We start from the raw sequence: 25,343 nt of genomic DNA on the forward strand, positions 1-25,343 counted from the left end.
CTCTCTCTCTCTCTTTCTTCCTTTCTTCCTTCCTTCCTTCCTTCCTTTCTTTCTTTCTTTCTCTCTCTCTCTCTCTCTCTTCCTTCTTTCCTTCCTTCCTTCCTTCCTTCCTTTCTTTCTTTCTTTCTTCTTTCCCCCTCACCCTCTCCTTTGACTCAATTCTAGTAGCTCGGCAAAGCTCAGATCTCTCATAATTCCAGAAAATTCTCATGAATATACCAGCTCTTTTCTGTAGAGTCAAAGCCTCTATTTCACCAACATGTGAGGAAGAACTCTGTGAGTCTTTTTCCCCACGAACTTTAAATTTAAAAGCTGTAGGTTAAGTCTGAAGCATCAGTTAGCTTTGAGGTTCTGAGTTTGTTTTTTGAAGAGAAACTTGTGTTTAGATGTTTGTGTGCAGTTGCCTGTCTGAGGAACCCCTTGCAGCTCAGGTGCTAACATGCAGAGTTGACCTTTGACAGACAAAGAGGAAGTATACCCTTTTCTAATGTGACGTTCAAAACAGAAATATAAACGTGAACAAAAGTTAAATTACTGATACCAAAAGAGAACAAAAAAGCTGATGAAGATATTAAAGAAAGCAAAGTATTTTCTCAAGAAAATAAACATGATCAAAATGGCTTTAAATTACTTGGCCCTACAAGTAACGTCTCTGTTTGGAAGCTCCAACATGTCATTGTCTAACAGCCTGTTAGTTGGAGGGAATGAGGCTAAAAGTAGTGATTCTGGGCCCATCATCCCCAAGCTGTGCCACTTCTGGGACCTCAGTTTACTCATCTTTTAAATGACCACAATAATATTACCTACCCCTTAGGGTTCTGGTGAGAATTAAATGGGAACTAGGCATGTAACGTGCATACTTCAGGGCCTGAAACACAGGAAGAATTCAGTCATTCAGGGCACAGCAGACTGCAGCTCACAAGCCAATTCCAGCCCATTGTCTGTGTCCCTGCGGCCCACGAGCTAAAAATGGCTTTTACATTTTGAATGATGAAAAAATTGAAAGAAGAATGATATTGCAGGGTACTAAAAATTACACAAATTTGGGACACTTGGGTGGCTCAGTCAGCAAAGTGTCTGACTCTTGATGTCAGCTCAGGTCATGATCTCAGGGTCATGAGATCGAGCCCCACACGGGGCTCTGTGCTAGCCATGGGGTCTGCTTAGGATTCTCTCTGTCCCTCACCCTCTACCCCTCCCCACCCCTCCCATGCTCATGCTCTCTAAATAAATAAATGAATAAATAAATAAAATGAGAATACCTGTTTTTAAAAATATTACACGGATTTCACATTTCACTGTTTATGAATAAAGTTTTATTAGAACACAGTCACACTCATTCATTTGCATATCATCTATGGCTGCTTTTCTGCTTCAATGGTACAGTAGAGTAGTTGGGACAGGGCCCTTGGCAGGAAGAGTTTGCCGCCCCTGCAGTAACTGTTAGTGCATAGGAATTATAATGTGATGAGTGAGCGCTTCCCAGCAATCAGTGATTATTTTGCCCTGTGAAATTATACATCTGTCAGCTGACTCAGTGCCCATATGGAATGAAGGCATGTGTGAAATAATTAGTTTAATTTCCTCCTCCCAAATAAGAGAGATGGCATTAATCAAAACAATGTATAGGACTCTAAACCTCCAAACAGGACCATTAGGTGTGATTAATCCTATTATAAGAGTCCTTTAACTAGCAACTTCTGGCTAAAATATGGTTGGGTTTATTTATTTTTTAATTTCTCTACCATCAATTTCTATAACCCATCTATCAATCAATGCGAAGCAAAAGACAGAGTGATTTCCACATTTCTCAAAGTTTTTCATGAAGAGAAAAACAAGGCTTTTGAAACCCACAGAAGTTTAGTGCTTTTCCTAGAATGTGCTTCTGGTCCTATCAGAAATAAAATCTACTACAGAAACTACTGAATCATTCCGCTGTAATCTGAAAACATTTTGGCCATTGCTTAATTAAGTTAATGTTCTAACTCATGGGGGATAAAAATCTTTCCTTCCCAATGACCTATACAATGAAGGAAATAGGTACTTCTGTTGTTTACCTCTCTTAGTAAGTAATCTCTCGGTTGCAAGGGAAAGGAAACTCAACCCAACCTGGATTTGTTTTAAAAAAAGAAATTCATTGTCACTCCTCACTGGGAAGTAGCACTGGTTTTAAATCAGTCTTGATGCAGAACTTCCCTGTGGCTCAGCCTTCTTGGCCTGGCTACCTTTCTTCTCACATCCCATCACACGGTCCAGAGTAAAGGAGAGATTGGGCCAGTGGAAACCCGGCAGGTGCTGGAGTCTGTTCACTTTCATGGACTTACATGGGTTCACAGGCTTTGTGAGTCAGCTTTTGCCAGGCTATGTTGCGGTAACGTCCAAGCCCTACACTTGGCTTTCAACAGCAAAGATCCTTTTCTTCCTCACTCATGCTACATGGCAGCCATAGGTTGGCTGTGGCTGATCCACGTGGCTTCGTCCTGCTGAGATCTAGACTGAGAAAAACATCCCCTTCATCAAGGACGGGCAATTGTTGTGACAAGAGAGAAGACAGCCAGAGGTGAGCCATAAGATGGCTCAGAGAGCCTCCACTCAGTCTTGCCTTACGGCATGTCTGCTCATGTTACATTCACCAAAGCAAGTCACCCAGCAGTGGGCACAGATGCCTGATCCCTTTACAGGAAGCCAGGGAGAATAATTGGGAAAGTAATACATTCTGCCACATACTCCCATCCCTGAACTCATATGGTCAAGGAGCTAGACCTTGGCTAGGATTGGCTTAGATCTGCTCAAACAACGGCATCCTGATCATGCAGGCTTAAAGTAAGGAGGGTTGTTCCCCTAAAATAAAACTGGGGTTCCATGAAGAGAATGGAGGACGAATGGTGACTAGATTGAAAAATAAAACTTTTCCCAGGTCTTTGTAACCAAATAATCACATTCTAAATCAAACCAGCTAGCATCTTTAAAAGATTTTAGGTAAAAACTGTTAGTATCAATACTGTGTGTTATGGGGGAAGTGTAGGTGGAGGAAATCTATTTTGCTATAGATCAGTTTCCAAAACTCACAGTTCTAGTGAAAACTGTATAATCCAAATTCCAAGAGTAAATATAGTATAACATTTGAGGCCAAAAAGTGAAACCTTTTGCTCCCTTAATGTGTATTTTCTGTGTTAAACGTACTAGCCATCTTCCCGCAAAGTATGATATCCCCTCTCCTGAAATCAAGCAAGGGGGATTTGATTCTAAAATATAGCACAAATCTGATTTTCATTATATCCATCATGCCCAAAATTAAAATGTGCAGATGCAGGTTTTTTTTTTCCTAAATAGAGAGTAACTTTTTCCAAAACCCTGGCCGGGAAGGATATCAGAAAAATATCCAAACAAAAATCAAATTCTATGTCTGTATATGCAAATCAGCTCCTAATTCAGTTCAAATCCTCTGGATTTCCCCACTGGAAATCAGTGGATTTTCCTTGGCTGCTGAGAGCCAATTTCTTGGCCTGACTTCAAAGTTAATGGGAGTCTCTAGAAGTCCCTCCAACCAGACTTTTTTTTTTCCTACTAAAATAGTTGTGGGTTTTTTTTAATTTTTTTTATTAACATATAATGTATTATTTGTTTCAGGGGTACAGATCTGTGATTCAACAGTCTTACACAATTCACAGCGCTCACCATAGCACATACCCTCCCCAATGTCTATCACCCAGCCGCCCCATCCCTCCCACCCCCCACCACCCCAGCAACCCTCAGTTTGTTTCCTGAGATTAAGTCTCTTATGGTTTGTCTCCCTCCCTGGTTTCGTCTTGTTTCATTTTTCCCTCCCTTCCCCTATGATGCTCTATCTTGTTTCTCAAATTCCTCATATCAGTGAGATCATATGATAATTGTCTTTCTCTGACTGACTTACTTATGAAATAATTGTGTTTTGAAGAATGGACTCTGGCCTAGGATTTATGAGTTGACACCACTCAAATTTTTAAAGGCCCAGCCAGAAAACCATTGGCAATCAAAAACTCGATTGATGAAGTTACTGCTACACAGTCTGATCATTTTATTATGTAATTTTCCCTCTAGGCTCTTGCATTCAAAAAAGGAACTTGCTGCTTCAAAGGTAGAATAATTCTGAAGCCAGATTCAGTGAATCAGACTCTGGTCATTACCTACCTAAGGGCTATTTCCCATTTCTCCACCCTTCTTCCTTTGATCTTAGGCAAGGTTGGCAACTACCACACCCCCAGAGTATTTGATCATGATTAGTCTAAAGCAATTATCCCATTATTTTTCTCAACAAAAATTTGGGAGTAAGGATGTGACCACTTCTGGCCAGTGAAATGTAGCTGAGGTAAGAAATCAAAATACAGAAGTTCATCAGGAGCAAACCTTTTGCTATGGCCTTCCTCCCTTTTTTAAGACATTAGGTTGAGGATGTGATGCCTGGAACTGTGGCAGCTATTTTATATCCATGAGGTAACAACTAAAAGGATGAAAACCCAGCATGCCAAGGATGGCAGAGCCAAAGGAGAGAAGGGGCCCCGGTTCTTAAAAGACATCGTGGAGCCATTAAACCAATCCTAGAACTTCCAACTTGCAAACTTATTGTTCTATACCATTACTAGTAAAATCACTATTAGGTATTCAGTTACTGTACACAACACCATCCTCACTAAAATGGCTACTTACCTGTGCTATGACTTTGGCCAAGTCATTCAGTCGTTCAGATTCTTCGTCTCTAGGATAGGGATAATGTTACTTACTCTGAGCTCTTTAATAATTCAATAACCATTCACTGAGGTAATATATTAAAATATCTTGTACGATGTCAGCCATAGTAAGAGTTAGATATTAATATCATCTCTAAAAAGTGGGATTCCTCATAATTCAGGCCCATGGAATAAACAGCTCTCATAATAGCACAAGTAACGACCACTAGTATTAATTGAGTGCTTGTTATGGGTCAGGCACTGTTCTAAGAACTTTATGCCTGATTTAATTTTGCCAACAACTTTCTGATGTGTATACTGTCCACGCCAAGAATTGAGAAAACCCAGGTACAGAGATATTGAGTAGAGACCTTGGTCTAGAGCCTCCATAAGGGGTGGAGGGGAGACGTGGAGCCAGGCAGGGCTGGAGCTGCAGGCTGCTCTCATGAGCCCTGCGTCAGACTGCCTGCATTTCAGGCTTACCCCTGGACTCTGGTGGCCAAAGCTTTTTCTCAGAAATGCAACTGAACTGAATCAGGCCCAGATGTGGAAATCCATGACCACGTCTGACCACCAATCCCAGTATGTCACCTGGCTTCAGTCTCAGCCTGGTTTCCCAAGATGGGCCTGGGTCAGAGCCTGGCAGCTCACAGTAGGAGAAGCCTTCTCACAGACACTTGCGGTCCAGCATTTTCCTTCTTGAGGTGGGACAACTTGACTCGTCCACCAGAGCCCCAACTGCTCCTTTGTGTCCTATGGTCAATCCATGCTGATCTTACCTGCCTGCCTCGCTGCTTTCGGACTTTTGAGTGGATGACTCCCCAACCTAGATCTTTATCTACAAAGGAAGGATGCTAGAAGCTGTGTCAATGTGTTATAAAATGGAAGGTGGAGAGAGAAGGCTGTGATTTAGGTGCCATATTTCAGGGTGTTCCCTCATGCTGCTTTGTTAATGGGCACCTTCTTGTTTTGCTTGACGATACAGAAATCAACGGTCCTTCTCAATTTGGATCACTGGGGTCATGTGCAAGCCAATGGCATATTCTGCATGAAGAAAAGGAAAATGATTTCTCCACAGGCATACAGGTGTTTTTGGAAATACCTAAGGTCCCTTCCCCCACTCCCTGACGGCAAATATAAGATACAGAGGAAGCTGGAGGGTCCAGCACCGGCAAAGACAAATGCAAAGGTGCCTTTGGCTCTAGAGAGCCTTCCTCTGAGGCAGGGGATGACAAACCTGTTGTGTGAAGGGCCGGGCAGTAAATGTTTCAGACTTAACAGGCCACATGTAGTCTCTCTTGCCTGTCTTTCATCTTTTAAAAACATATTACAACCCTTTGAAAAAAAATGTAAAATCCATTCTTAGCTCAGGGCTGTGCTAAAAACAGTCTCTGGGATGGATTTTGTAGTCGTTTGCCAGGCCCTGCCTGAGGAAACAAAGAAATTATGGAGCCTTCTCCAGGCCAATTAAATCTGTTGCAAGGATCAATGCAAAGTAGAAACTGGCCCAGATGTGACTGGGGCACAGCACAAATTGTGTGAGGCAAAGGCAAAAGAACAGAATTTGGAATCAGAGCGCAGGTGAATCAGACCTTGCGTCCCAACCTCCCATTGCTGGTCACCCCTTCTCCCCAGCGGACCCTCAGGGGGCGCTGAGCTCCCTGGGTACCTTGCTGGGGGCCGTCAGGAACTTCACCATGGTGTTCTTGCCAAGTTCCGTTTTCTTCTGAAAGCAGGAACTTCGGTTAAGAAACAAAGGCAAATGACCGGCCCTGGGGTGGGGTGGGAAGTAAATTAAGGAGGGGGTCCCAACTGCTAAATCCAGTGTGGACTTCACACTATCTTTTCCGCAAAGAGGGCAAGTCTTCCCAGTTGCGGGGGGATCTTAGGGCATGCGATGGAAGGTATCGTGGCCAACATCTCCAAGGACCTTTAAGGAAATGATGACTCCTGATTTTTATACAGGCCAAGGGTAAGTCACCTTGATGGTGGACCAAAGAGGGGGGCCTCCCGGAACGGAAGGGGTAGTGAGCCTGCTGTGGATGGCAGTCCCCAGGAAGGGCTTCCTATCTAAGCCTTGTACCTCGTGGAGCAGGATTTTTGCCACTTCCGAGTCAGGGTATTTGGACTTTTTTCCCGAAATTGACTGTTGGAAAGCACACTATAAGACATGGGTGTTCCTTCTCGAAGATGTGCCTGTGTAGAAATGATCATTGGGTCAGACTTGTAGCATGTGGACAAGGGGGCAACCAGGACCCCTCACTTTATAAAGCCTGTTTGGGGGAATGTTTTTTTTTTTTTTCACTGTCTTATTACCTGGCAAAATAATTACCAGGTGGTGTGTGAATCACCAGTAGAGGTTGTAAAGTCCGAGGAAGTAGAATCAACCTTACAAACAGTGGATCTCAATGAAGAAGGAGATGCCACACCCGAACCCACAGAAGTAAGATTCAAAAGAGAAGAACGCAAACCACCGCGAACCTCCCTGATGGCGTTTCTCAGACAAATGGTAAGCCACCTGTTTCCAGCCCAGGAAAGCTGAAATACCCAGATCAGCTTTCGCAAACGAAGGACCCATCTCAGGTGGGGTGAGCCGTAATTGTAGGTGGTGTAGAGGGGATACACGTGATCTGTTGTGTGCAGGGAGACAACTGCTTTTCCTCCTTCTGACTCAATCATTGAGCGAGTCTCAGTTTATTGCTAATGTTCCTTAATCTTTCCTTAATTCCTGCTAACTCCCTTTTTAACAAAGAAAGAGCTGGTCTTGGGTGCTGAGCTTTGGCAGACAGCAGCATCCATGCAGAAGTTAATATTACTGTTCGCTTTCAATTTAATTTATTTTTAAAGTTTCCTTCTCTGTATGGCAAATGATATTGTTTTTCTCATTATGGTAATGATATGCAGTTTCCTTTGAGAATACATTTATTTACACAAAGAACATAAGGCATTGTTTAAAGTACTAGGTAAGAAATAGGCCAAGTTATATACTGGTGTTGGAAAAATTCTGAAAGTGATGTGTGAGTGATACAAATTTGGACAAAGCCGATTTATAAATAATTCCAATCATAAAGTGACAACATAATTTTCCCATAGTGGATGTGTATAACTCAGTTGGTGAATTTGCCAGGCTTTTAGCTTGCATAAAATGGAAAGAATGTGGGCAGATGTTTTTTTGGTGTCTCTGAAGTGTCATGTACATTAAATAACAAAGCAACCAAGAACTTAAATAATTATAATGCAACAAAACCCAACTTGGTTGGAAGACAAAGAGCAAAAGCCCATGTAAAAGGTCATTGGTTTAATTCTCTTTTAATGAAAAACAAGAATTTCATTATCGTGTACCATTATTTTCAGGAGTATTTGGGAATTTAATCCTTTGAGAAAGCAACCCTTTGGTTTCACAGGCTCTGCCTGTTAAGGAATTCTTTCTAGTCCACAACACAACATAACATAACACAAAACCCTTGCCAGTGGGAGCTGAGGCATATTAGAAATGATTCTGTTAGGAAGTGTCAACAGGAATCATTTTCTTTTATCCCTGGACTCTCAGAGAGTAGGAAGTGTAGGTAGAGTTAGTAGTGAGCAGGTTGTATGGCTGGGACCCCATCTATGTTCCTGGTCATTTACTCTGCAATTTGGCACTGAAAATGGGGATCAAGATCTGAGATTTTTCAACCAATTTTTACACAATGTCAGGAAAGAAAAGAACATTTGGCCTTTTTCTGGCAACCCATTGACATTACAAATGGCATCCCCAAATAGCTCATCATAACATTGAGAGTGATCCAACTTTCCCATTTCTCGGTGGAGATGAGAGATTACCGCCCCCAACATAGCAAATAGTATGACTTTCTTTTCCATATAACCACCCTGAGACTTCTTCGCTTAAGGACAAGAAAATGCAAGAGCCTCCAAATAAAACACGAAAGGTGTCTAAACCACCCACTACATCCATTCAATTCAAATCCTTGAATTCTAATGAGTCCCACATTACTTAAATTCACCCTCCAGAGCTATCCTTTAGAGGTTTCTGGGGGATATTTTCTAGCAATAGAAATGGGTACCTCTGAACTGTTAGGGGAACAAGTTGGAAACAAAAGAGTCCTTTATAATTGATTCTCCGTAGGATAGGGATAGAGGTAGAAGAAGACACATTTTTTCCGGAGCAATCTTCAGTGGATTCATAGCATCAGGTCCTATTATGTCCATTGTTCTTATTATCTACCGTCCATAGAAAGAGTTATGCCTGGGAGCTTGAACATTATTCCTCTCTATTAATGTTGAAACTCCAAAGCTTCCATGACCTGGGGGATTCTCCCTAAAAATTCCAGATACCCTAGTGATTCTTGTCTTGCAGTCTGTTTTGTTTTCATTATAAAAATATATCACCATTGTGAATAATTCAAATACACAGAAGATGTGGGTTTTCCAGTTCACCGCGATCCCACGACTCCCTGTACTCACGCCCAGCTCACTCATTTATATCCCTAGCCCTATCCCTGTGGGTATTTGGTGTTGCATCCTTGATATAGTACCACCTCATTCTTTATAACAACTTCATTGAATCACATCAACTGGGTTTATCATACTTGGATTCACCATTGTCTCTTGATGGACATTGGATTTGTTTCCAACTTGCTGCACTTCATTTGGTCATTTTTTCAACAAATAATTATTGAGTACCCACTGTATTCCAGACATTGGGATACAACAATAAGTAGACGTGGCCCCTGTCCTCATGGAGAATAAAGCCCAATGAGGAAAACATGTTTATTTTTAACTCTAGGCCATATGCAGTGAGCACCCACCATGTGTCTCGTGCACATTGATCTCGGGTCCTTCAGTAACTAACCTGATGAACATCCTTGCACACCTACCTTTATGCACATGTGCTAATATCCCCCACAGTGTGCACTCCTGGAAGTTGGCTTCAGCAATCATTTCAGGAAACACTTTGAGCTAACATTGCCTGACTTCCAAACTAATTTAAAGTCCAGATTTATGTGGGAGAAAACCAAACCAAACCAACCCTTCTTCTCAGGGCTTGAAAATCAAGACAACATCTGACTCATCACCGAGCTTTTCATTTTTTATTTTGTGAGCCAAATAAGTGAACGTTTCAAACTGATTTTAGATATTGTTAGAAAAATATAAGTTATTTTTAAAATAATTGATTTAAAGAAGAGGAAGCTCCATTGTAAATGTGTCACCCTTGTTTTACAATCAATGTCTCCATTCATCAAATCATTTTTGATTTTCTACCTCCTCACCTTGGCCTCCCTTAAATTTCTCTCGGAAAACATTTTGCTGTCCCATGGCACTGTGATTCAGGGTTGCATATTTAAAAAAAATAAATGCATTGCCCAGGTTATTTCTAAAGAGATCTTTTTCTTTCCAGAAATTAACCTCTCATAAAAATAGAAATGGAAAGAATATCATTTTTTAAATAATCTTATTTCAGGAAAAATAAGTATGTTTCAGGAAAAATAAATAGAGTTCCCTAAGTCCTTGCACTGCACCCAACACAGGTAGTTCTATCACTTCACAAAACTCCTATGGGCTCCTACAGATTTTCAAAATAATTGCAAAGAGTAGCTAAGACATCTGTCATGCCCTAAATAGAAAAAGATTCTTATAGGTATTAATTCAAGTGTATGTCAAGATATTGGATATTTGAAGTGCCAGTATATTTTTATAAAGTGAGTGGGTGGAGAACTCTATTCATGTGCCCACAAACCAGGTAGGTGGATGAAACCATACAGTGGTAGATGGGAATATAGAGATATAGATTTATAATCTATCAATATTAATAACAGCCTGTACTTGAAAAGTGCTTTCCTCCTCCGAACCCTTGTCACCTACTGTTTCATTTAATCCTGCTGCTGTCTTTCTTTAGACCATTCATTTTGTAGGAAGCTCTTTGTTGGAATCATGTTCTCAGGCACAGACAGGGACTGTGAGCTTTAATATTGAGCACATATAAGATCCAAATGAGGATACAGCCAGGAAATCACGGTCTTCCATTGCTTACCTTCAACCTATAAATCTAATAAAACCTGTTGAAATTGACCATCTGGAGGAAAAAGGAGGATGGTTTGTAATGGTGACTGTGAAACAAAAAAACAAAAACAGGAGTCTTCCAGCTCAAGTTCTTGATCTCCCATTCTGCCCCAAGTCCTGATTATGAAAACAGAGTTGTGCTTCGCGAGGTTTCTGAAAGTAGTGTTTCTCTGGGCAATTCCTATCTCCACAGCAGCCTGCGTTCCTTTCTACCCTTACAGGAGATTCTGCGGTCACTTGGCACTCTCGGTTAATAATTATAGTAATGATGATAATAGATACTTGTGTATGTATCATGTGCCAGTGGCCTGGCCAGCACCATGCTAGCACTGTGCGAGCCTTAGCTCATTTATTAACCTAAAAACTCCATGCAACACATTCCTGCCCCACCGTGCAGAGAAGGGCATGAAGACTCAGTGTGTTTAAGCGATTCGGTCAGGGTCACAGAGCTGGAAAACAGCAGCGCCAGAACTCAAACTCAGGTGTTTGTTGATTCTAAAGCTCACCCCCTGTACTTAGATGTGATTGTGACTTTCTGTGCTCCTGGCAGCTGATTTTCTTTGAGAGTACATGGAGAAAGAACAGCCATAGTTCCATTTTTGTGATTCTCCTCATAGTGTTTTCTGCGCTCATCTGAAATCACCTGAAATTACAACAAGGCAAGAGAGAGGAGAATTAATACATGACTTACAAAAAGCTCGGATGTACGTTTTCTGAATATGTTTGTCACTAAACTGAGATTTGCCTTGGTTGTGTAATTTGTCTGATTGTCCAGTTCTGTTTCAAGTGAGCATCTTGGTAAAACACGAAGGTGGGGACTCATGGCCTTTGTTGATTCTGGAAATTTCTAGCAGGTCCAGTTCCTTGGATTTGTGTAACAATGAGGCTGACCTAGTAAACAATCCCACATAATAAATTAAAATATCTTCCCAATTCTTCTTTTAAATCTCAACTTTGGTTGAATTAGATCTCTACCAAAAATACACTTGCACTCCTTTCAAAGAAATGCAAACTGCCCACCAAACATTTCCACTAGAACTTTGAATATCTAAGTGATACACGTTGGAGAGGATTCAAATGCTCCTCAGAGTATCAAGCTATTAGAATGTGTGACACGATGAAAGAAATAAAAATGACTTTATTAATAGGCAAAGCTTGGATGTCACAACCAGGTGCCATCCCAACACTGCAGGGTGGATGCCCTGAGATGCTTCACCTTTGGCTTTCGTGACTAAAAATAAACCCCTGGAAGAAAGTTGATCAGTAATGAACTAGAAAATCTCGGAAATTACTTGGTAGTCTTTGAACTGTTCTTTAAAGTATTGGATAGTCCCTGAAAAAAATCTGGGTTCTTTAAACATTAACTCTATTTTTGACAGCTGGAGAAAATGAGCTTCTGTGGTTATGGTCCTTTGAATACAGAGCCCAACATGAACTATTTGAATTGGTCTCTAAAAGAGGACTCAGCAAAGAGGAAAGAATGATAGAAAGAAAACAGAGAGGAAGGGAGGGAGGAACTTAGTAAGACCCTTAGTCTAAACTCAGCATGTAGTCACCTTGGCATATATACAGCTTTTTATGCCTCAAAATGAATAACAGAGGAAAATCATAAAAAGCTTGAGATAGTCTCTTTTTTAAAGAAGAAGAAGTTGAACTTCTTTGCAATGATCTCCCTAACAGCCGGAGGGGCTGTTTTCCGGATGCTAACCTAGATCCACTGCTGCCAAGAAAGACTTTGGATTCAATCCAAATTCTCCTCCAAGGGCTAGCAAAGACAGGGAGGGGAAGAAAGCAGATTTAAACCTTAAACTGGCAGAGGACCTAACAGATATCGAATTGAAACCGCTAGAGGGAAGTTAAAAAATCTCTCTCTCTCTTGGGCAGGAAGGTGGCACCAGGGGCCACGCCTGCCTCCTGATCTCCACTGAGGTTTTGCTTAAAAAGCCATTTTGTTTGTTTGGCTGGTTTTGCCATTCAGCATTCCCCAAAGGCCAGCTAATGAGGATGTGATGCCATATTCTAAAGGACACTAGGGAATGTGTTTGGGTAGGAAGGGCTCTTAATGACAGCTTGAATTCTGGAGGCCAGTGAAATCCCAAAATGGCAAAACCTTTGAATGCAATGAGGAGGCTGACAGAGCTGGTTACAAGGAGAGAAATAATAACCAAGAGAGTCCATTTCTTTTTCTAAATGTTCTCAAGCAAGATTGGCCCCTGTAGAACAATGCAGAAGACCCAGAGGAAGACAAAACCACTTTCCATCCAAACAGATCTAAAGTATATGTAGAGGACAAACAGATCCTTATTTGCCTCCGGGCTGAACACCTTGGTGAAACCCATGACAGTGATGTCCCTAAGAAAGGCACATGGAACTTCCAGACACCAGGGGTTCGGGCTGAAGAAAGATTTCTTCCATTCCTACCCAATCAAGAAGCATGTATCAAGGTTCTACCTTATGTCAAGCTCTGTAAAGGTTGTTTCTGAGGCAGGACAAGACCTAGAAATTGCCATACTGTGTTAAACCATTGACAGTCCTGGTCAAGATTTCAGAATCTTAGTGGCACCAAGTAGTATTTAAAGATGAGCATGGTTGACCTCTGAGGATGGGCATGTTCCTCCCTATTTGAGATTTATCAATCTCCATCTTTTCCAAGCCCTTATTATCTTTCCGAATTAGGGGGCTTCATAGTAGATGCTTAATAAAAAATGTGTTCATTGAATGGTGGCTCCTACCTTGGAGGGACAGTACCGAGAGGTGGTTAAGGAGTATGGGATATGGAGTCATTGCCTGGTGTCAAATCCTTGCTCGCTAACCTGCTAGTTCCATGACCCATGCTGGTTTCTCTGAGCTTCCATTTTCTTGCCTGTAAAATGAGGCAAATAAAATTATTCCTCCATCTTAAGGTTCTGCATGATGAATAAATGAACTAGTGAGGGTTATTATCTCATTTGGCACACTGCCTGACCTTTAGTAAGCACTCCACTAAGAGTTAGATTTCACGAATAATAATTTTCATTATCATTACTAATATGAGCACCACACCTCAGGTTACAGAGACATATAATATTAATTAGTCAAAAAATTATTTGAGTGCCTTTGATGTTTTTACCTATTCTTGATGCAGGTGTTACAGTTTCTTGCCATCTGCTGACAGAACAGCTAAGATCATAACAGTGGGAGCTGAAGTCTTCCTGTTTGCCTCACATCGCTTACCCCCATTTCCCACACTCCCCTCCTCCAGCGGGGGAGGAGGAGACGATAAGCAATGACCAGATATGTGGGAATTAAACCCCAGGCAACATTGTTGATAAGAACTAGGCAATTCATTACCAGATTTCTTAGGTACTTTATCAAGCGTCAGGCATAGAGCATTACTGAATCCACAGCTGAGACAGCAGGCCCGGTATTGGTCTGCATTTGTCTAGGCCAGTTAGCTTTAAAAAGTGATGCTCAAATTCAAGCATGCTTCAGAACCACTCGGAGGGCTTGTTGCTCATCCCCCCACCCAACCCCGAGAGTTTCTGACTCAATAGATCTGGTGTGGTTCTCAAGAATTGGTATTTCTAACAAACTCCAAAGTGATGCTGAGGCTGTGGCCCTGGGATCACAGTTTGAGAACCCTTCACTGAGTGTGTGCTTTCAGGAGCCAAAGCTGTGAATTCAACCCATCCAGCCCTATCACTGATGCCACAGGCCACAGCAGTCACTAAAAATGGAAAGTAGGATATTCAATAAACCCCACCTCTCTGCGAGGGAAAAAAAAAAATACAAGGAAACATCCACCACCTAAATGTTACCAATAGAAGGCTACCAACGGTTTAATCGTTCGTTCACTCAACATGACCCACCACCTCTTGGTTCCAACATCAGCATTTTGGTCATCATTTCTTTATCCCAGAATTACCTAATCCCAGGGTTTAAGACTTCCATTGTTCTTGTTATTTGGGGAAAACCAACACTTGAATATAATCAGACTCTGGTTACAAGCCACATGGAAATTGTGTATCTCATGAGTAGTACATTTTTAGCTGGTCTTCCATTTGTCTGGACCCCAAATCTCAATCATGAATGAATGAGGTCATCCATTTCAGAACTCCCCTTGCATTCCCCATGTTGCTGTGCTCATGGTAGCTGAAAGGCCATTGTCTGTTTGTTATTTTAGTCAGTGAAAGGGGATGGAGGGATCACCCACTCAGAAGAAATAAATGGGAAAGACTCCAGCTATCAAGTAAGTGACCCGTCAACTCTGTTCGGTGGTGGGTTTAGTTTGCATGTTCTCACTTCTTTCCAGCCTAGTTGCCAATGCAATTCTCAGCCACAGACAACTCATTTACCATCTCTAGGTTAAGCATCTGCTGTATACCAGGCACTATCTTGGGCTCTGCGGATACATGCATGAACAAGCTAGAGTTTCTTGGCTATTTCATTTAACACATGCTTTTCTGTCTTCTCCACATGGCAAATCCCTTCCTGTCCTTCAAGTCTTGGCCTAAATGTCACCTCCTCAAGGAGATGTTCTATTTCTGCCCATCATCATTGCATCTTGTTCTTTCACTTCATGGAATTTATCACACATTGTAATAAGTCATTTGTCTATTAGTTATGCCTCCTCTACCTGTTCCTTTCTGTGTTTGGAGCATCTGTGGAGCAAGGGAGGAGCCTCTTTTATTTTTCTATCACATTGCATAGTGCCTGGCATAGAGCAGGAGCTCTTTCTTGAAAAAAAGTTGGTGAAAGACATGGGATCATGTGGGGTTTTTTTTCCCATTATTTTCTCCATTCTAAAGAAACATAGCTATGACATTTTTAGAACTACACATATCCTTTTTTTAAAATGGGATCATCTCATGCTCAACACCCTATTTTATAACCTGCACTCTTTCTTAACTTAGAAATACACCTTCACAAAAATGTCCTCAAATATTCTTCTACTAATATTTGCAATGCAGAGGACTGGTTAAGAGCACAAGCTGCAGGCTCAAGACTGCCTGCGTTCGAACCCTGGCCCCGCTACTCTTTAGCTGTGTGACTAAAAACAGCTCACCAAATCTCTCCATACCTCAGCTTCCCCCTCTCTGCAATGGAGCTAGGAAAAGTCCTGCCTCGTGGCATTGTCATGTCTAGATGAGTCAACACACGTAAAGTCCCTGAAGCAGTCCTAGCACCGGGGACTCAATAAATGTTAGTCGTTACGTGAAGCTGCCTGGGCTGCCATACAAACTACCATAGACTCAGTGGTTTAACAACAGAAATTATTTTCTCACAGTTTTGGAGGCTGGAAAATCCAAGGTCAGGATGTTAGCATGGTTCTTGGTGAGGAGAACTCTCTTCCTGCTTTCCAACAGCTGTTTTCTGCTGTGTCCTCACATGGCAGCTCTTACAAGGACACTGATCCTATTGGATGAGGGCCCCATCCTTATGACCTCAATTAACCTTAATCACTTTCTTACTCCAAATACTTTGACACTGGGGGTTAGGTCTTCAACATATGAAGCCATACCAGTTGCTATTATTTTGTTACTATTACTATTATGCCACTGATAGGAAATTACCACCCTAGTGTACTGTTCATACCACACACACACAAATGGACAGCAATGACTATAAATAATGTATGATATTTCTATTTCCATAATAATTGGATTAGCCCATATATTTCAACAGGGAATATATTGCTTTTTGCTAGATTCAAATTATTTTTGTTTTTCTTTTTCAACTTATGACTATACCTGCCCCCAAAGTCATTCTCTAGACCACTTCGGAACCAAAAATCCTGAAGTTAACTACCTTGGAAATATGATAAATTTAGTTTATTCAGTATGAAACATTTAGATATAATTGTACATTTTGTCTAGGATCTTGATGTGAAGCAGTGATGCCAATCATCTTAGCAATTCTAAAATGTAAGTGAAGTCAGTGAAAATTGGAGTGAGCTAGAAACCTCATTCTATTTACACTCACCTAGGAGTGTTCTGAGAATCCATTAAAGGGCCCTGGATCCAGACTTGAGGAGACAGATGTGTAATCTTGGAGAGATGATAAGTGCTTATTTGAATTTTGGGGGTGGGAAGAGACATTCTCTGTTCCTTTCCAATTTGCCCTCTCAGGGTTATAAAAGTCTTGATTGATGATTCCAGAAGAAGAAGCCTCAGGCACCTCCTGGTCTAGGTATGCTTCCAAGGTCTGAATCAAATGGGATGTTCCCATGACCTTGTCCTCCAACTTCCTGCCAGCATCACTGGGTTCTAGGGGAGGATACACTCTGATGATTTGGATGAGAATAATTTCTGTTATAAATTCTGAGAGAGTCAAATCCCAAGCAAAGATTTTAAATCATCTACATTTAATGACAAAGCCATCATCACACAGTTTTAGATTCTTAGCTTACTCTGAATATAAGGAACCAGCCATCTGTTATTTTCAGAAGTTAGTTTCTAAGCCATTAAGAAGAACATTTAAGCCTAATAGCATGGCGTAACCCTGTGGTAAATGGACCTGATCCACTGAAAGCTCCCCTCCTGGAAAAAAAAAAAAAAAATCAATGTCCTGTGAAAGCTATTGATGTGTGGGCACTTCTCACTCCCCACCTCACAGTGATTTGCTGAGGGAAATAGTGTAGAAACATCTGGAAGGTGATTTGCTGGCCATTCATTCAACCCATGTTGGTGGAGACTTACTATGTGTCAGATGAGGTGCTGGGAATAAAGCCATGGAAGACAGAAGAGTTTTGTTCTCTGGAGCTCCCCTTGCAGCAGAGAGAGGCAGGCGGAACGCTCTCAAGTGAGCCAAGAAATCCCCAAGATTAAGGCAAACATAAAGAAAACACAGCAGTGTTTTGTCAGAGAGGGGTCGGGCTTCTTTAGACCGTCTAAACAGGAACTGCGTCTCCAAGGAGGCGACATCTGAGCTGAGACTTGACAGCAAAGAAACAGCAATCCTGTCAAACCCTCCGAACATACCGAGCAGAAGTTACAGCGAACGTGAAGTCCCTTTTTTTTGAGAATAAGCTTGTTTGAGGAAGAAGACGAGGCCATGGGTCTAGAGCAGAAGGAACAGAGGGGAGACGAATAAGAGACCAGGTCGGAGAGGCACAGGGACACTCGATTTAACAAGTATTTCGTGAGTCCTTGGTCCGTACCTGGCTCTCAGAGCCACACAGACAGAATCTCTCAGAAAGAATCTCTGCAGGCAGTGTCGGGTCAGGCTGACCGACTCTCCCCAGTCTGCCTGGGACTTTGTGGTTTTAAAATTAAGTTGCATGTCTTGGAACCCCCTCTCTCCCAGACCAAACAAGAAGACTGGTCCCTTGATGTTTGGCCTTTTCCATGGCCAGACTCCCTGTGGTACAGGCTTTAATCCTCAGACCACCATGAGGTATGATGTCTTTTGTTGCTCCCACACAGATAAGGAAGCTGAGAGAGCCAATCATTTCTTCCAGGTCCTACAGCAAGGGTGTGACGGAACCAGGACCACACCCTGTTCTTTTGACTCCAAACACGAAACCCTTAGCCAATGACTGGATCTTAACCATCTTCTATGCAACAAAAACAGTCACCAGGGTGTTCAAATGGTCTGTGGTCTTTCTGAAGAGCCTTGTGGTGGGAGTTTCTGTCCCACTGTACAGGCGTATCTGCTCTCGGCTCTCTGTTGCATTTGGGCATCTGTATCTTACTTCGCATTTGCTACAGCTTCGGCAGCCGGGGTCCGATGGAAATAATCAGAGTGGGTGGTGGCAGGCGAGCTTCTTGGAGTGACTCAGTGTTGGATGTTACCTTTCTCCAAGGAATTCTGCCCTCAGGAGGCTTCCGGGACCGGGGCGTCTTCTGTCTTCTTGTTTGTTTCTAAGGGGTATATTGATACTGATGAGAAATGACAGTTCTCTGCTTATCGCTTTCTCCGTCAAACTGCAACTTTGTCCAAGAACTTTTTCACTCGGGAACAATCTATCACTTTTACAAATCAGAAGTTGTAAACATATATTCAGCGGGTCAAATGTGGCCTACGGGGGTGCTGGTGTTGTGGCTGTTTTCAAATTTCTATGCGAGAAATAGAAGACTTGACAGCACTGGGGCTGCAATCCTACGTAGTATCTTGGTTGCGTCTGAGCAGCTGTTGCCCCTTTGAACAGGGCATGTGACAATTCACCACAATCCTCCCCGCCACTGCAATTTTCTCCCCAACATCAAAGCCAGCATTGCTTGAACTGGTGTTTTTCTTACACTAGAGAAATATTTCCTACATTGCTTTCCCAAATGGGGAAATAAGGTCTCTATGTGATTATTCTTACCCCTGCCCTCTGTCATGTTTTTATTTCCTCTGTCTGACCCCTATAGTAATTTCAGTTCAAGTAAATTATGGAGAAAAGGCTTTTGCTTTACAGATATTTTGTTATCTGTAATTTACCTAGCATTTTCTAGAATTTTGGATTTTACAGCTTCATGCTTCCAAACCGTAGGAACCAAGTAGGATTGCAAAAATTTCTCTTCAGCATGAAAGATGTACATTCAAAACTTAAAACACTTATCTTCTCTCTCCACTGTTTTATAAACGAAAGAACAGTTTCACACCAGAAACTAAGGTAGACATAACCATGAAAAAAAGGATAGGCATCCCCAAGAAAAGAGTCACATGTAGTTTTAAGTGGGAGAAACCCTCTCAAAGCTGGCTTAAGCACAGAAGGGTTTCAGGAACAGCTAGATCCAGAGGCATATGTGAGGCCATCAGCACCTGGGTTCTTTCTCCCCCTATCTCTCTTCATCTCTCAGCTCTGCTTTTCTCTCTATTGGCTTCCTCTTCAAGCAGATTTTTCCTGGAAATGGCACTGGCTCTGGAAGCTCCAGGCTTTTATCTTCACAGTTTGGAATCCAATGCAGAGTGGACAGACCTCTCTCTCGGTTGATTTAGCAAGGTTCTGAGATTAGCTCAGTTTTTATCTGCGTTCAGCCATCCTGAACCAATCACAGCAGCCCGATCACCTGCACAACTCTGACTGACCAGGCCTGAGTCCTGTGCCTTTGTCCGGGGGCGGAATTAATTTGTCTGGACCACGGTGAATAAAGGAGAGAAAAGGGTGGTTCTCCAAGGAAAACCCAAGTTCTAGTCCCAGAAGAAGGAGAGAAGAATGCTTGCTAGGAAAGCATAAATAAGTTTTTAGATAAACAAATAATATCTTCTACTGTGACCTTGAACCATCGTAAGTATTTGTACCTTTTTCTTATTTTTTTTTTCAATTTCACCCAAGACTCATGAACACGTAGACCCCATCCAACACTTGAACACCTCTGTTCTGACATACTTATTTCCCTGCTATTGAGCATTGTCTGATAGCTCCTAAACATGAATTTTGTTTGAACTTGCTGTAGAGGCCAGACTCACCAGAGAAGGCGATCACATCCCCAGAGCCGGAGCCGGCAGGAGCAGACCAGAAGGGCAAAGAGAGCTCCTCCAAGGACAAGAAGGTGGTGGCTGAAGGGAACAAGCAGAAGAGCAACAAGCAGGAAGCCAAGGAACTGGTCCAGTGTGTGGAGCCGGCCGCGGGGGAGGCGAACTCGGTGCAGAACGGGGACAAGGCCCAAAAGAGACAGGAGAAGCGGCGACAGTCCCTCGGGGGCTTCTTTAAGGGCCTGGTAGGTGGATCATTCATCACCTCTTTCTAGGCTCTTGGGCCAGGAGTGTGGTTCCCGCCTTCAAGGCGGGACTGGCCTGGACCTTTGTCAAAGAAATATGGCTGGAGCACCTGCCGTAGGCCAGGCGCTGTGCTGGGCTCAGAGAGCAGGCTGGACAGAGGCATCACCGTTCAGCCGGACGCTCCGGTGCCGATGGCTGGGGGCAGGGATACTGAGCGGGTGAAGAGCAGGGAGGCAGAAGGCAGGCACGGGGGAGCCTGAGTGTGAGGATGTGACCCTCCCCCCGCCCCGGGGGGGCTTGAAAGGAGTGTCAAGGAAGGCTTCTCGGAGGAGATGACCTCTAAGATGGGGCCTCAGATTAGCCTGTGGAGGAGGAAGCAAGGGGAGGCCTGAAGAACCAGTGTGTTCCAGGCAATGGAGAGACAGCAGAGAAGTGGAATTCAGTCTTGCCCGAAGAAGGCATAGGAAGACAGAGGCAAGGTGGCAGGAACAGGTGGTGATAAGGAGCATCAGGATTCACCTGTGGCCAAAGGGAGCCTTGAGATGTTTAAATCAGGAAACTGCTCTGAACCTGACCTTGGGTGGTGGGTATACGGAGGTGACGAAAAATTAGCTCCTTCCTCCCAGAGAGGCCTAGTCCAGGGTGAGCGGAGGCCAGACATTCCATAATCAGTTAAGCTCTGGGTTATTTTGTGTGTGTCTGTTTGGTTCTTCTCTGTCTCCTCCCCTAGACTGGAGGGCAGTGACCACACTGTCGTGGGCAGACGTGCTGTCCCCCCCATCATGGTGGCTAGAGCATAGTAGACACCCGAGAAGGGTTTGTTGAATGAATGAAGGAATGGATGGAGAAAATATGGCACTAGTAAATGTTTTCTTATATTTGGGATAATGTAAATCCTGGCAAATGAGGAGAGTCTGAAGGTCATTAATCAAAAGATAAGCAAGGTGGTCAAGCATCCGCTAGGAGGAGAAACGGGTGAAGTCATACCTAGGACTCACGGGAATGTGGCTTGAGCCCATGGGGCAGGACAAGGAAATCACACTGACAGTAGCCATGGGGCTGGAGTTAACAGGGGTTAACCTTCAGGTTGTGATAATGATGGGGGAGAGGCACCTGAAGCAAACTGCCTTAAAGCGATTGATCATTCCTGATTGTCCCGGTTGCTGAACATCTGTAGGTATTGGTGACCTCTGATCGATGGAGGTGGGGGAGTACAATGGTTGCCCTGGGCCCAAGTTTGGTCTCCAAACAGCATCTGTGGGAACCTGTTAGTAATGCAGACTCTCAGGCCCCATGCTTATTTTATGGATGAATGCCATCATATTTCCCTCTGGCCAGTGTGTCTGGGTATGGGTACAGAATCTCAGTGTGAGATAGTGCTAGAAGTCATGGTTTGAAGCTGTTTGGAAATGGGAAGCCCTGGAACAGAGCCCCTCTCCTACTCCCAAGCCTCTGGGGTAAAGGCCTCTCCGGTTCTTAAGAGTTGATGAAGACTGGAGACCGACCATCAAAGCGGAGGGGAAGGGGGGAGCTAAAAGACTGATCGTGCTTTGAGTGGTTTTGTAGGAAAACCTGTCTCCATTCTCTGCTCCAGTTCCTTGGAGAGGAGCGTAAAAACCCTCATCACACTTTTCTAGACATTTCCAAACTGACTATACATTTTTTTCTGCCCAAAGTTCTGGTTGAACCATTCCCTGCCAAGCCACAGTGCCCGGGGTGGCGTACCGCGTGGGGAGGGTGCTGTTTTGGAAAGATTCTGAGCTCACAGGCCCAGTCAGTTCCTCACTTTCTTGGTGGTTTTTGGTTGTTTTTTGGGTTTTATTTTATTTTATTTTTTGGTCAGAGGCTCATGGAGTGTTCTCTGCATATCTCCTCACACACAAAATCCCTGGGTCTCACAGGATGGATCTCATCCAGTAGTTCTGAACCTGTGATTTTCTACACAGGGGACATTTGGCAATGTCCAGAGACCATTTTGATGGTCACCACTGGGAATAGGTGCTATTGGGATGTTGTGGGTAGAGACCACGGATGTTGCTAAATGTCCCACGGTGCACAGAACAGCCATGGGGCTGGAGTTAACCTCCAGGTTGTGATAGAGATGGGGCAGGTACATGAAGCAAACTACCCGAAACCAACTGATCATTCCTGATTGTCCCGGTCCCTGAATATCTGTGGGTATTGGTGATCTCTGATCGATGGAGGTGGGAGAGCCCAAGTGTCAGGGGGCTAGAGCTGAGAAGCCCAGAGATGGCCAAACAGCACATAGGACAGTTGGAAAGAACAGAGCAGTGCCTGGGAGCCCGTGCTGTGAAGTCGGACATCTTCACTGGAGTCCGAGACCTACCACTTCCTAGCTACTGTGGCCTTGGGTTAGTCACTTAACCCCATCCGCGCCTTGAGTTTCCCCTGTGCAAAGCTGAAGTGATAATGACAGCAACCATTGTAGGGTTCCTGGGGAATCAGATGCATGTATGCCCTAAGGGGTCCAGCACCTGACATGAAGCAGGAGTTCCATAGTGGACACTATCATTTCCCCGGCAAATACGCTGGACCTTGTGTGTGGACCGGAGCCTGACCCCCTGCAAAGGTGGGACATCGGCCCACATTGCTCTCACCTTAAACCCACCATGGGACTCCTTTCCCTGCAATTCATTCTCCCTCTGTCCACATGCCGCCTCCCTCTCTCCTTGCCCAAGACCAGCTGCCCCAGTCAGTTCCCAAATTCACTGCCTGCCGATCCCTGCTTGATCTTTGCCCTGCGGGTGAGAGCCTCTCTGCTCTGCTCCTCCCTCCGCCCCCCCCCCCAAGTCCTTCGTCATGCTGCCTGGATTCTAACAGGGAGCAGCCTCCTTGGCATTTCATGCAGCGTCTGAAAAGAACTGGAAGGAAGCCTTTAGAACTCATCAAGTGCCACTGTTTGCAAGCATTTGGTTTTTGAGCAGAGGGACTCGGCTGACAAAGGAAACGTCAGAAACTTCACGGGTGTATGTGCGTGTGCGTATGTGTGCGTACGCACATAAATGTGTCTGTAGAAACATATCTGTTTGATCAACATGGAGCTCTGATTGGAGGGGGAGTAAGCCCCCTCCCCCCAGCTAGCCCAAGAGCCACCCACTTGATGGCGCTCTCATCTCTCCCACTGTCGCGGGTCCCCGACGCCTTCGTGTAGTGCTAGGATTCCGTGCAGGTCAATCTGCAGGTTTTACAGGGGAGCCGATGGAGACTGGAAAGAAGATAGGGTCTATTCTTTATTCTCCCAGAGTCCCCTACCTATCATTTTTGGCCCTCTCCACTGGGCACAGGCTGAACCGAGGCTGGGAACAATTAGCTCAGTTATTCCACCCAGGGCTTGGGTAGAGCGGGCAGGACCCAGGCTGGAGCCTGGAGAGCCGGTGATCTGAGGTCCGGATTCCAAGTCAGGGGGGCCCGTGCAACGCTACGTAAGCCAGTCCTGACTTCTCTTAGAGCCCGTTTTCCCGTCTGTAGAACTGGGCTAATCATCCCTGCCCGCCTCGCTGGGCTGGCGAGAGGACCAGATGAGGGTGGGTTTGGCTTGGCTGGTTGCATCCTGTGAAGTGCAGGCCTGAAACAGCGGGCAGGACAGAGGTGACGTGAATGCCTCTGATCCCCAAAGTCCACGCCTCGTGGGGCCAGAGGAGAGACTCACTTCACCTTGGAGCATCCCTCGGGGATAAGTTGTATCTCCTCCATTGGAAAGATGAAGAAACTGATTTGAAAGAGTGAAGTAATTCCTCCAAGTTGTCACAGAGCTAGAGAGTGAAAGAACCGGGCAATGCACTCCAACATCTGGCTGGAAACCATTCTTTTATCCACCAGTCATGCAAAAGGTATATTTATTTGGCACGAGACCTGGCACGGAGTAAGTGCAAAATAAATGGCAGTCATTGCTCTTGATATTTCAGACTTTCATTAGGGTGCAACTTCTTTATATTTTTCTCCAGGGACCAAAGCGGATGTTGGACGCCCAAGTGCAAACAGACCCTGTATCCATCGGACCGGTTGGCAAATCCAAGTAAACAAATCACTACAGTTCCCACCAAGTTATCCTGCCAGCAAGATGTCTTCTCCCTACTCCATTTCCTCCCCGAGCCCACTCCATGTACATAGTTTTCTTCTAACACCATCAAATGAAATTCTGCCTACAAATTAAGCCTGAGCTGTTGTATATCGAGGTGTATTATTTACGTCTCTGGTCCAATCTTTTCCAGTAAATAGCTGTCAAGATGGTTTAGCAGGTGAACCAGTCAGGTGGGAAGACCTCGATGGTTGCCAGGCAGCGGGCAGAGAGGTGGGGGAATGCATTCTGGGTAAGTTATGAAAAATGGCAGTGGCAAGTAAGTTGCAGAAGAAGAATGCCTGTTGGAAGGAAGTAAGCTTTGTAGGAAATACACGCTCATCCTCTAAACTCGAGGAGGAGAGACAAAACTCTGTTTAAGTTCACATTTCGAGGAGGAATAGCATGGGCTCCGTGGGGGAGGTTGCCAATTTCCTGGAATGGAATGTGTGGGGAATAAAAAGGGAATGAAGAAGAGTTGCTTTTCGAATAGGGTCCTTGAAAGTTATTGATGAGAAGGGAAAAGATTGACCGCAGAGGGTTTGAAATGCTTTGGGAAAACAATTGCTTTTTGAAGCTCAGTGACATTACAACTTCAAAACAAACAAACAAACAAACAAACAAACAAAAACCAGAATAAATGAAGTTGCAAGTTTACTTTGCAACACAAGGGGGCACTGAGGTCTCCATTTTAATCCTGCATCCTGTAGCCCTAACAAAGATTTGGTCTCTGCAATCTTACATTATTAATGCCTCTCAGATGGCTGAGGGGCTTGCTTCATCTGTTCTGTCTGACACTTATCTCAAGTCTGTCTGTAATTTCCTAATGTTCTCAGGATGTTTCCTGATAAAACCCTCCCCATAACCCCAGT

General features: G+C 43.8%; 1 protein-coding gene across 6 annotated transcripts in view; it reads left to right on the forward strand.

Annotated features, from left to right (window-relative positions):
* The window catches only part of BCAS1 (brain enriched myelin associated protein 1), a 96,202-nt gene extending 71,100 nt beyond the window's left edge, over positions 1-25,102 (forward strand). For 4 of the 6 annotated variants that reach the window (XM_073883919.1, XM_073883918.1, XM_073883920.1 and 1 more), the window contains 4 exons: positions 7,042-7,215; positions 14,929-14,994; positions 20,129-20,392; positions 24,359-25,102. In XM_073883919.1, coding sequence (XP_073740020.1) covers positions 7,042-7,215; positions 14,929-14,994; positions 20,129-20,392; positions 24,359-24,433 — 579 coding nt within the window. In that variant the 3' untranslated portion in view covers positions 24,434-25,102. The remainder of the gene's footprint in view (positions 1-7,041; positions 7,216-14,928; positions 14,995-20,128; positions 20,393-24,358) is intronic. The other 2 variants (XM_073883922.1, XM_073883923.1) reach the window with 1 other exon arrangement.
* Positions 25,103-25,343: the final 241 nt, after the last annotated feature.

This window comes from Callorhinus ursinus, unplaced genomic scaffold (genome assembly GCF_003265705.2).
Source record: "Callorhinus ursinus isolate GAN/ISIS: 27379988/994484 unplaced genomic scaffold, GSC_fseal_2.0 scaffold53, whole genome shotgun sequence".
NCBI lineage: Eukaryota > Metazoa > Chordata > Mammalia > Carnivora > Otariidae > Callorhinus > Callorhinus ursinus.